Source organism: Orycteropus afer, unplaced genomic scaffold (genome assembly GCF_000298275.1).
Source record: "Orycteropus afer afer isolate SDZICR_OR568_19922 unplaced genomic scaffold, OryAfe1.0 scaffold00215, whole genome shotgun sequence".
Lineage (NCBI taxonomy): Eukaryota > Metazoa > Chordata > Mammalia > Tubulidentata > Orycteropodidae > Orycteropus > Orycteropus afer.
This window is the reverse complement of record NW_006921802.1, coordinates 595,455-607,931: the sequence shown is the minus strand read 5'-3', so window position 1 is coordinate 607,931 and position 12,477 is coordinate 595,455. Positions and strand designations below refer to the sequence as shown.

At 36.8% G+C, this 12,477-nt stretch overlaps 1 protein-coding gene across 1 annotated transcript in view; it reads left to right on the top strand.

The window, feature by feature from the left end:
- The window catches only part of LOC103203383 (LRP2 binding protein), a 33,029-nt gene extending 24,723 nt beyond the window's left edge, over positions 1-8,306 (top strand). The window contains exons 4-8 of the mRNA XM_007948370.1: positions 3,215-3,357; positions 3,443-3,548; positions 4,982-5,205; positions 5,828-6,002; positions 8,241-8,306. Of these exons, the coding sequence (XP_007946561.1) occupies positions 3,215-3,357; positions 3,443-3,548; positions 4,982-5,205; positions 5,828-6,002; positions 8,241-8,306 (714 nt within the window). The remainder of the gene's footprint in view (positions 1-3,214; positions 3,358-3,442; positions 3,549-4,981; positions 5,206-5,827; positions 6,003-8,240) is intronic.
- The last annotated feature ends 4,171 nt before the right edge of the window (positions 8,307-12,477 follow it).

Genomic DNA, 12,477 nt, shown 5'->3' with positions numbered 1-12,477 from the left:
ATTCATGACAATCCCATGAGTATCAAGAGTAGAACTATGCTTTATAAGGTTTTATTTTAAATTTTTATTGTAATTTAGGTTAAAGTTTACAGAGCAAATTCATTTTCCATTCAATATAGGGTTTTAAATGGCTGACTTTTCAGAAGTAGATCCCCAGACCTTTCTTGGGGCACATATGGGTGGACATGAACCCCCAACTTTTTGGTTGGCAGCTGAGTGTGTTAACCATTTGTAAAATTCAAGGATGCCACATATATATATACATGTTGTTGTTAGCTGCTGTAGAGACAGCTGACTCATTTTGACCTTATTTATAATAGAACAAAGTGTTGCCCATCTAAGATGCAACAATTGGTCTCCCAGAGCAAATAAGAGTGAAGAAAATCAAAGACACATGGAAACAATTAGTCCAAGGGACTAGTGCACTGGGGGAACTTCAGCCTACATGAATCTGAGACCAGAAGAACTAGGTGGTGCCTGGCTATCACTGCCAACCATTTGGAAAGGGATCAAAATTGAAGTTCCTGGATAGAGTGGGAGAAAAATGTGGAACAAAATTCAAATTCATAAAAAAGAACAGGCTTACTGGTCTGATAGGGACTGGTGAAACTCCAAGACTGTGGCCCATAGTCTTCCTTCAGGCCTGGAATTGAACTCACTCCCATGGCTAACTTCTAGCCAAACAACGGACAGGTCTATGAGGTGAACAGTTATACAAGGGAAGTGCACTCCTTAGAAAAATCAACTATGGGAGCTCAGAACAGTAGCATTTGAGCAGGGATAAAGGTCAGAAGGCAGGAATGCACAGGAAAGAACACGGGAAAAGGAGAGCACAGGAAAAAGTGAGAAAGGAGCTCTTATATGAGGGGATTCCAATAAATGTCACGAAACAGAATATGTATGAACTGTTGAATGGAAAACGAATTATCTCTGTAAACTTTCACCCAACTCACAGTGAAAAATAAAATAAAATAAGAGAACACAACATTGCCTAGCCCTGCACCATCTTCATGATCTTTGATATGTTGAGTCCACTGGTGAGGCTACTGTGTCTCTCCATCTCAGTGTCCCTCATTTTCACTGAACCTCTAGTTTACCAACCATGATGTCCTTTTCTAGGAATTGGTCTTTCCTTATGATATGTCCAAAGTAAGCAAGTCCAAGTGTCACCATCTCAATTCTAAGGAGCATTCAAGTTCTCTGGTAGCATAGTGCCTAAGGCACTTGACTGCTAACCAGAAGGCTGACGGTCCAAAACCACCAGCCACTCCTCAGAAGGAAGACTGGGTAATCTACTTCCATAGTGATACCTCCTCGGAAACCCAGGGAGGGGTCGCTATGAGCCGGGTCCGACTCAATGGCACATAACAACAACAAACAATCTTATATATGTGTGTGTGTATTATGTATGTGTTTATATATATATGTGTGTGTGTATGTATAGACACCATTTCTAGTGGTCTCTATTCTTTATGACCAACTGAGTTGCCATCTGGCATCATTTCCCATTTCCTTTCAACCTGAAGTATTTTTTGTAGTGCAGGTCAGCAGATAATAAATTATCTCCAATTTCAGTTATCTTTCATTTGCCTTTGTTTATTATTTCTCAGGTTGACAGTTTTTTCTCTCACTTTCAAGTATGTCATTCTAAAATCTTCCGGCCTCCCATTATTTCTGGTGAGAAGTCAAATTGTCTTCTTGTTCCTCTGGCTATAAGGTGTCTTTTTCTCTGGCTGGTTTCAAGATTCTGTCTCTGACTTTTGGAAGTTTGACTGTGGAGTGCCTACTACTGGAAGGCTGGTGTGTGTTTTTCTGCCTGAGATTCATTGAATTTCTTGGATACCTTCCAATTACAGTTTTCAAGAATAATCTCTCCTCCAGCATCTATTTGCTTTAGTAACTTTCCAGTGCCTTTAAAAAGTTGTTGTTTATATTTTGTATGGATTTAATAATTTCCTGTGGGAGGATTTACGCAACCACTTCATTTTACCACCATTACTTTAAGTTCTCTCTTACTATCCAATTGTATCCAGTTAAATACTCAAATCTCATATTCACAAAAATAAATTCTATACACCTACTCCTCACTTATTGACTATCCCATTATCTGGCATTTCATATATATGACAATAGTTAAAAGTCTACTATCTGACTATTTTGCACATTAATCAACTACTTGTGGCGTAATGACCATACAAGGTGCTAGGTGAGAGTAATGCAATGGTTATATATCAACTGGGTGATGATTCTTAGTGGTTTGGCAGTTATGTGCTGATGTAACTTGGCAGTTATGTAATGATGTAGTGCCCCTCCATTTTGTGATCTGATGTACTCATCCTCCATTTTTACATAATGCTGATTTTTGCTTAACGACCTAGTATTTAGAATCTAACCATGTCAGTTAGTGAGGAGTGGGTGTAATCAAGGAATAATTAAAAGTTATTTTATCTATTACCAGGGGGTTTACCCAGCATTAGGATTTTGAGAGTAATGAAGAGGTAAAAGCTAAAATGCAGTGTACAAAAATGTATTTGACTATTTTGTTAATAAATATTTTTTCCTTGTGATGTTTGAAAGTTTGGGTCTGATGGTTTTTTTTTTGTTGTTGTTGTTGTTGTTTCTTGGGAAGGGGCTCTTTCTGTTGCTAGTAGTGAGAATGTCTTGTATGCTTTGTGACTGTAGCAGGTATCATATGAGGATTAGCATATTGGATGTAAATGATCACTGAGCACATTTCTGACAAGTGTTCTTGAAGAGTGAAGATAAGCATTTGTTTGGGGTTTCTAACTGTATTGTAAGAACTATAAATGTGAAAGAAATTAGTGGCTATTTTGCACTTTGATAAATTCCAAGCTGTATCCTCAGTGAGTGCTGTTTCAGGATAAGGGTTATTAGGTTGGAGGGAGAAGAGAAAAAAGGAAACCCATAGTGAAGCATCTAGAAGCTATCAAATGAAGGAGAGGCTAAACCATCCCAGAAATCATATATGAATGCCTAATCAGGAGTTTTCTGTTTTTTGTGTTTTTTTTACTATTTTTACTTTTCTTTGCTATCTTTGGCCCTGTAGCGATTATAGGTCAGCCATACCACTTGTGTATAGATTCATGATATTATACACCATGTCACACAATGAACACTTTACTGGGAGAAAAGGATTTAGTTTGGGTAAAACTAAGAACTGGGGTTTTTTGTTTGTTCTTTTCCTTTGTGGAAGGAAAAAGGAGTGGAATATATGAAGAAAATTGTTGAATCTCCATGTCCCAAAGCAAGACACTTAAAATTTGCAGCTGCTTATAACCTTGGAAGAGCTTATTACGAAGGAAAAGGCGTTAAACGATCAGATGAGGAAGCAGAAAGGTAATCTTACCTGAGGAGAAGGCTTTATTTGGATGAAATGCCAAAACAAAAAAAAAACTTGTCTTTGCCTTTTTATTTTTTTTAGACTGTGGCTTTTTGCTGCAGACAATGGAAATCCAAAAGCTAGTGTGAAGGCACAAAGTATCCTGGGATTATATTACTCAACAAAAGAGCCTAAAGAGTTAGAAAAGGTAACATTTATTTTATTTTAATGCTAGTGTTATGTTTATGCTTCACTATTTCTTTTTTGAAAGGAGGGTGATGAGGAATAAGTGTCTCATTTTGAATATCATATTTCTCTGAAATGTAAAGAAAATTTACATTGTAGAATCTCTAAGCTCATTTCACATCCTTTTACCAACAAGCTGCCTTCAAGTTGATTCTGATTCACGGTGAACCCATGTGTGTCAGTGTAGAACTGTGCTCCATAGTGTTTGTTCAATTGCTGATATTCTGGAAGTAGATCTTTGGTCTTTCTTCTAGAGATACTTCTAGGTAGGCTCAAACCTCCAACCATTAGGTTAGTAGCCTAGTTAACTGTTTGCACCAGCCAGAGGTTCATACCCTTTATTCATCTACAAATACTACCTACCCTTTATTCATCTACAAATACTACCTTCCCTGTGCCCTCCAAAGTAAACTATGGCTGAGTAAATATTTTGTATTTACTACACATAAATATAAAAATCTACACATACATTATTGCACCATAAAACCTCGAGGGAGAGCCTTGAAATTAAAGCCCAAATCCTTCAAATTAATAAATGTATTCAATAAATAAATATTATATTTGATTTGAAGAATAAACAATCTAGTAAGTAAACTATACTACTTTTAAAATTAAACTCACCAAAGCTTTTTAACAGAAATGAACCTCATTAATTATTAGCGATTGAAGCATTTTGGGTTGAGTCCTACTTGTAAGAGAGGAGTTAATGGAAAATTTAAGAGGCATATAACAAAGAGCACCCTCAGGCAACTGAGAAGTCACCTGGAAATAATTTTTGAATCCACATTCACTATAGCTGAGTATTAAACAAATGTGCTTGATGCTACAGATACATTTTATCCTCTGTCTCCTTTAGTCTTGACAGCTGCCATCTCTGAGATCCCCTTTTAGATCTTCCCTTATCTCTGTGCCTCATTACAGGTCTGTCTCAGTCTTTCACATACTTAGTTCCTATTTTGCATGCCTTCTTGGGTTTCTGAGGCAGTACCACTACAGAAGTAGATTGCTCAACCTTCCTTCTGAGGAGTGACTGGTGGGTTTCAACCGCCAGCCTTCTGGTTAGCAGTCAAGTGCCTTAGGCACTACGCCTCCAGAGTTCTTTGGAAAATCAGAAAATCTTGCAATGTGGGACAGTTGATGCTATGCCATGAACTCTCAGGTGGGGTGTCTGGACTCTTGACATCACCCGCTCTGTTGGGGGAGACAAGAGAGGGGCTCACCTTAGCGCTCACTTTAGGTATGTGGATTTGGCACCATCCTAAAAGGCATTTTCAAGGTGTTAAAACTATTTCCAAAAGAATAGTATTTACCTTACAATTAGAGACTATTTTTCTTCCTAGTATTCCCTTATCATTTCATTTTGTGAATAAAATGATGAAACTGTGCTCTTCTTAGGCATTTTATTGGCATTCCGAAGCATGTGGCAATGGAAATCTGGAATCTCAAGGTGCACTTGGTCTCATGTACTTTTATGGACATGGCATCCGCCAGGATACTGAAGCAGCTCTGCATTGCTTAAGGGAAGCAGCTGAACGTGGCAACGTCTATGCTCAAGGGAATCTTGTGGAGTATTACTATAAGATGAAATTTTTCACAAAATGTGTGACATTTTCCAAAAGGTAAATAAACTGGATGAAGGTATTTTCAGGAACTCTTAATACATCTGTTTGATAGAACTTTCTGCAGTGTTGGAAATGTGGCTAGTGACACTAAAGAACTGAGCTTTTAAATTTTGTTTACTTAAATAGTTGGATATGGCTAGCGGCTACCATATTGAATAAAACAATTTTGTATCATTAGTCTTCGGATTTCATTGCTTTTAGCTTTGTAAATCAGCTGAGTAATCTTAAGTACTTTTATTAATTTTGAGCATCAATCACTTTATTTGTAAGAAGAAAATATTTCTACTGCAGGGTTATAAAAATAATGTATATAAAGTACTTAATACAACTTGGCACACCATACGTTCATTAAATAATCTTTTAATTTCTTTTTATATTCTCCAGCCACAGAGCCAATCATTGCAATTAAATACAGTTTGACATGGGATGTAAAATAGAATGGTTAAAAAATCTTGACACTAATAACTTATAAAATGTATCGAATCGTCTTGTCTCTGATCCCTTACATTTCCATGTACTTTCCTACATTTATTTGCTTACACAATTTCTGGACACATCATTTTGTACAAAGGAGATAATACTGATATCCCATGAAATTTCAATTTAACATCTCCAACAGGATTGCTGATTATGATGAGGTTCATGACATCCCCACAATAGCCCAGGTCACAGACTGTCTCCCGGAATTCATCATCAGAGGCATGGCCATGGCGTCTTTCTACTATGCACGATGTCTTCAGCTTGGCTTGGGTATTACCAAGGATGAAGCAACAGCCAAACATTATTATTCTAAAGTAAGCTTTAGAAAAATGACTCAGATAGAACTTACTGGACTTGTAGATGACATCTGAACATCTTTATGGAGTAATGTTTTTAATTACTGTGCAGATAACCTGTCTACAGGGAGGCTGTCAGACTTGCAGATTACTTGCAGACAATTCTGGCAGATTCTCATTAGCATAATTAAGCTTAGATGGTAAAAGTCCTATATTGATGCAAATTATTTACTTTAGTACACTGTCAGCAGCCTAACGCCCAGCACCAAGATCCTAAAAGCCAAACGTTCACATCTTCTGTTACACAGAAAAACCTTGAACCTTCTCTTCATTCTAGAACCTTAATGAAATGTGGTTTTAAGAAGCTGTTTATGTATGGCATCTACCACACTTTAGGTTACTAGTGAGTTTAAGGTAATCAGTTAAAATAAGTCTTTTCATGTTGTAATCCATATGATCACTTTATTTAGATCTGAAATGGATTTTGCATCTGAAATAAGGCAACTATTAGGGGAGGACAGGGAGAAAGTCATTATGAATAGTAACTGTAAGTTAAAACAAACAATTACATGGCTTAGGTATGGGGCATCTATAAAGCCCAAATTAGAATTACATCATGATAAAATAAGTACAAATTCTTCAGCGTGAGCAGGGGAACAATTTTCTAAGTCCCTTGCCTAAATCTGATCATATTATGGCAGTGGTCCCCAAATTTATCTGAATACTAAAATCACCAGATGATCTTATAAAAATTCCAAAGCCCGGGTCTTGTTTCAGAATAATCAAATTATGATCTCAGAGAGAAGACAGAAGCATGTTTTCAAGCTCCCAGGGAATTCCAATGTGCAAGCAAGTCTGGAAACCACTGAATTACAGTATTTTGGTTGAAATTAAAATGTCCACAGGATCAAATCCGTATTAACAGAAATACAGGCACATATTACACAAGCAAATACAACTTGCATTTACCATTACTTCACATTCTATCAGTATAGAAAATAACTATTTTTCTTAAACCTCAATATTCTCTGCATTATGCCAATTTTCAAATAAATTTCAGTATCTACATTGTCATTGGTACCCTTTCTAAATAAGAAAAAACTCTGGGTCAAAACCATTCTTAAATGTGGTATATATTCAACTGAATGAAGCAGAAAAAAGAATGTAACCTTAGCACTATTGTTCCAGATGATGGGAGGCAATATCCTCATTACTCTGCAAGGATTAAGTTCACATCTAGAACACTGTACTCAATTTTGGCCATTCCATTTTATGAGAGAGAGTGATAAAATGGAGAATATATAAAGATGGTAAACCAGTGAAGGGTCTGGAATTCATACCATATGAGGCATGACAGAAAAAAATGAGTGTTTCAGAAATAAGGGATATGAGAGGGTCATGAAAGTGGTCTTCACCAGATTCAAAGACGGTTCTATAAAAGGAATTGCTGAGAAGGGAGCAGAATTAGAGCCAACAGCAGTGTGTTACAGAAAAAAATAAGGCAGTAGGACAGTAGACAGACAGTGGACCTGAAGGCAGAAGACCCATGCCTGACCTCAGCCCTGCCACAGTCTGGGTGACAATGCCAACTACTTTGCCTCTTAGGGTCTCTATGAGACCAGAACTGTATGTTTTCCTAGGACTCTTCAATTATTCTAAAGTACATGAAGGAAAATTTCTTCTCAATATAGTGTCTTCTAACACAACTGTTCACAAAACGGTTTTCCTTTAGGAGGTGACTCCCTGCCACTGGAACCAACTGTCATGATACTGAAGAAGGGTTGCACTTTGTGTAGGGAGTGGGATTTGGACAAGAGAACTTCTGATGTCTCTTCCAAAATCTTGACACTATGAAATTATGCACCTTATCACTATTTACTGGAGTAATTATAAATACTAACTATTATAGGAGCTCTGGTAGCATAGTGCCTAAAGCACTTGATTGCTAACCAGAAGGCTGGCGGTTCAAACCCACCAGCCACTCCTCGGAAGGAAGGTTGGGCAATCCTACTTCCGTAGTGATACTGCCTCGGAAACCCAAGGAGGGGTTGCTATGAGTTGGGGTCGACTCGATGGCAAACAACAACAACAAAAAATTTAAATTTAGCTTATTCTTTCCTAGGAAATCAGAAATGTACCTTAAGAAGCTCCCTTAAAAATCTTCTACTTCACTACTCTTTTAAAAAAAAAGGAAAAAGAAAAACCAACAATTTACACTGTATCTAAATAACTCAATGTTTTCATTTTGACTTTCAGGCTTGTCGGCTGAGTCCTGCATTGGCAGATGAACTTCACTCTTTACTTATTCTTCAAAGAATTTAGATCACAATGCCTATCAACATCGATCATCAATATTAACATCATACAATGTGTGTATTTTTATGGTAGCTGAGTTTGGCTATTTTCTGCATCAGCAGTTACATTGTCCTGGGTATTTTACTGACGACATTCTCACCTTTGTTCTTGAATCTGTGTACTGTAATTTTTACAACTTGACACCTAGCCACAGGGTCAAATTCCTGAAAGAATCCTCAGAGACTCACCTCATAAGACTATAGACTGGCATAGACCACATCAAATATTAAAAAGCATTCTGTAGAATGAGTACCTATTTCTTTTCTTAAATATAGTGTTCCAAAAGACTAAGTGCAATTTTAGCTTTAATAACTTAAGAAATACAAATGCTACTCACTCATAAAAGGTATCATTTGAAAGTTTAATTCCTTAAATTTCCTTGACTCTTGTGAATTTTAAATTTAGAAATTTTAAATGACTGAAACAAAAATTAAAAGTAAACATTGACTATTCCAATGTTTGGATGTTCCCCTCCTGTTGTTGTTAGGTACTGTCAAGTCAGTTCTGACTCATAGTGACTCTTAGTACAACAGAAAGAAACACTGCCCAGTCCTGAACTGTGCACACAGTTGTTGCTATTTGTCAAATGTGATGTCCTTCTCTGAGGACTAGTCCCTCCTGATAACATGTCCAAAGTACGTGATTTGTAGTTTCCCCATCCTAGCTTCTAAGGAGCATTCCAGCTGTACTTCTTCCAAGACAGATTTGTTCATTCTTCTGGCAGTCCATTTCAATATCTTCCAGCACCATAATTCAAAGGCAGTAATTCTTTGGTCTTCCTTATTTATTGTCCACCTTTCATATACGTATAAAACAGAAAACTAAGCCCACTGCCATTGAGTTGATTTTGATTTACAGCAAGCCTGTATGTATAAGGCAATTGAAAATACCATGGCTTGGGTTCAGGCATACATTAGTCCTCGAAATGACTTCTTTGCCTTTAACATTGTAAAGAGGTCTTTTGCAGCAGATTTGCCCAATGAAATACATCCTTTGATTTCCTGATTTCTTGACTTCACAAGTGTTGATTGTAGATCCAAGTAAAATGAAATCCTCGACAATTCAATCTTTTCTCTGTTTATCATGATGGTGCTTCTTGGTCTAGTGAGATTTTTATTTTATGTTGAAGTATAATCCATAATGAAGACTGTAGTCTTTGATTTCACCAGTAAGTGCTTCAAGTCTTCTTTTCTTTTAGCAAGAAAGTTGTGTGATCTGCATATTGCAGGCTGTTAACACGTCTTTCTCCAATCTTGATGCCACGTTCTTCTTCATAGAGTCCAACATCTCAGATTTGCTCAGCATACAGATTGTATAAATATGGTGAAAAGATACAACCTTGACACACCTTTCCTGATTTTAAACCATGCAGTACCCTCTTGTTCTGTTCAAACAACTGCCTCTTGGTTTATGTACAGGTTCCACATAAAGCATAACTAAGTGTTCTGGAATGCCCATTCTTTACAATGTTATTCATGGTTTTACAATGCATACAAATGCCTTTGCATAATCAATAAAACACAGGTAAACATCTTTCTGGTATTCTCTGCTTTCAGCTGAGATCCATTTGACATCAGCAGTGATATCCTTTGTTCGACATCCTCTTCTGAATTGAGCTTGAGTTTCTGGTAGTTCCCTGCCAATGTACTGCTGGAACCATTTTTAGTATCTTCAGCAAAACTTTAACTTGTGTGTGATATTAATGGTATTATTTGATAATTCCTGCATTCTGTTGGATCACTTTTCTTTGGAATGGGCACATATATGGATTTCTTCCTGTTAGCCAAGTAGCTATATTCCAAATTTATTGGCATAGATGACTTAGCACTTCCAGCATTGCAGCTATTTGTTGAAACATCTCAATTGGTATTCTGTCAATTCTTGAAGCTTTGTTTTTCACCAATTCCTTCAATACAGCTGGGACTGCTTCCTTCAGTACCATTGATACTTGATCATATGCTACCTCTTGAAATGGCTGAACACTGACCAATTCTTTTTGGTACAGTAATTGTGTATTCCTTCCATTATCTTTTGATGCTTCCTGCATCATTCAATATTTTGTCCATAGAATCCTTCAATATTGCAGCTTGAGGCTTGAATTTTTCCTTCATTTCTCTCAGCTTGAGAAATAACAAGTGTGTTCTCCCTCAAATATCTTAATTTAATGAGTAAAATACTTTCTATATTTTTGATGAATATTCATAATTTAAACATTTGTGTTTCAACCTATTTTTATATGTTTAAAGTCTTAAATGTATTTCAAAATAAAATGTGAAAAAACCTCAATGAGTTTAAATAAATACGGCTGAAAAATTAGCAAGAGACTCCTTTACATTACATTAGTGACATGTATGAAGGCAAAAAGGAGTTCTGGTGGAGTCAAGGCACTTAGCTCCTGGCCCAAAGGTCAGTGGTTCAAACCCACCAGATGGTCTGAGGGAGAAAGATGAGCCATTCTACTTCCATAAAGATTTACAGCCTTGGAAATATATATATTCCAAGGGATATATATCTGTGCCTAGGGCAACTGACTGCTAACCAGAAGGCTGGTGGTTCAAACCCACCAGCCACTCCTCAGAAGGAAGACTGGGCAATCTATTTCTGTAGTGATACTGCCTTGGAAACCCAAGGAGGAGTCGCTATGAGTCAAGTCCAACTTTATGGCACATAAAACAACATATATCTGTGAAACAAATATACTGAAAATCATAAATCTTAAGATGACTTAGTGATACCTTAGCTAAATCTTCTTTGCAAAAATACTAATGTGGCTTTATTTTGTAAATTACAACAGTTCTTTCCAAAATTGGATTTAAACAAGATCTATTATTATCTTAGTAGTGGGAAAATACAAGTGATATGCATGTGCCAGTCACTAAAGAACTATTGGAAGGCAGAAAATTAGTGTTCCTGTTTGAAGTTCTGGTGTGTCTTTATTATTCAAACTTCATTTTATCTTTCTATAAAGGGAAGAAACTTCAACAGACTTAGGTCTGTAAGACACCCTCAAATACACTTCTCTCTTACCAAAACCAAACCAAATTCACTACCATCAAGTCAATTCCAACTTATAGTGACCCACCATTGGGTTTCCAAGGCTGTAAATCTTTATGGAAGCAAACTGCCCCATCTTTCTTCCATGGGGCAGCTGGTAGGTTCAAAACACCAACGTTCTGATTAGCAGCCAAATACCTTAACCACTGCACCACTAAAGCTCTCTTAAAAAGTATAAACTTAAACCATCCTTGAAAACTAATCTGAGAAATTGTAAATACAGCAATGTGCCATATGTGGTAATATGCTACACCTATGTATCTTCAAGGAGTCCCTTGGTGGTGCAAATGTTTAAATGCTCAGCTACTACAGAAAGTTTGGCAGTTCAAATCCACCCAGAGGCACCTCAGAACAAAGGCTTGGTAATCTGTTTCCAAAAGATCACAGTCATTGAAAATGGTATGGAGACAGTTCTACCCTGAAACAGATGGGGTTACCATGAGTAGGAACTGACTCCACAGAAACAGGATTTTTTTTTTTTTTTTTTGGAGGGGGGTGGTTTAAATGTTTTCAAGTAAATCCAACACACAATTTCAAAGTTCAATTTACTTAGTTATCATAAAGCAGGTGCTTCTAGCACAGGCGAACCCCTGCAATTCTCCACTGCTGCAGACTGTGGTAGGCACCTTGACCCTGTGAGAGGAGTCAGTCAGTCTTTAAACTCAAGTGCATTGAAGCTTCAGATCATGATACAAATTTTCTGAAATCAAACTTCTGTAAGATCCTTTTTAGCCATTATCTCATGAAAAACTGAGAATTTATCATAACTATTGAGAAATTAAAATAATAGTTGTATCACTTGCAGTATAAATTTAACAGCTAGAGTTTAAATTATAGGATAGAAATATAGGTAAGATAGACATTTCCAGTAACTGTATTATCTTCAGTAACTGTGTTATGGTGGAATTCTTTGGGCTTAGCAACTTCACAGTGCTTTCTGTTCTCTGAATGAATTTATATAGTCCTTTCTACATTTCTATGAAGGACAGACAACTTTTATCTATATAAATAACCAACATTAAAACCAAAAACCAAACCCACTGCCATCAAGTTGATTCTGACTCATAGTGACCTCTGGTGTGTG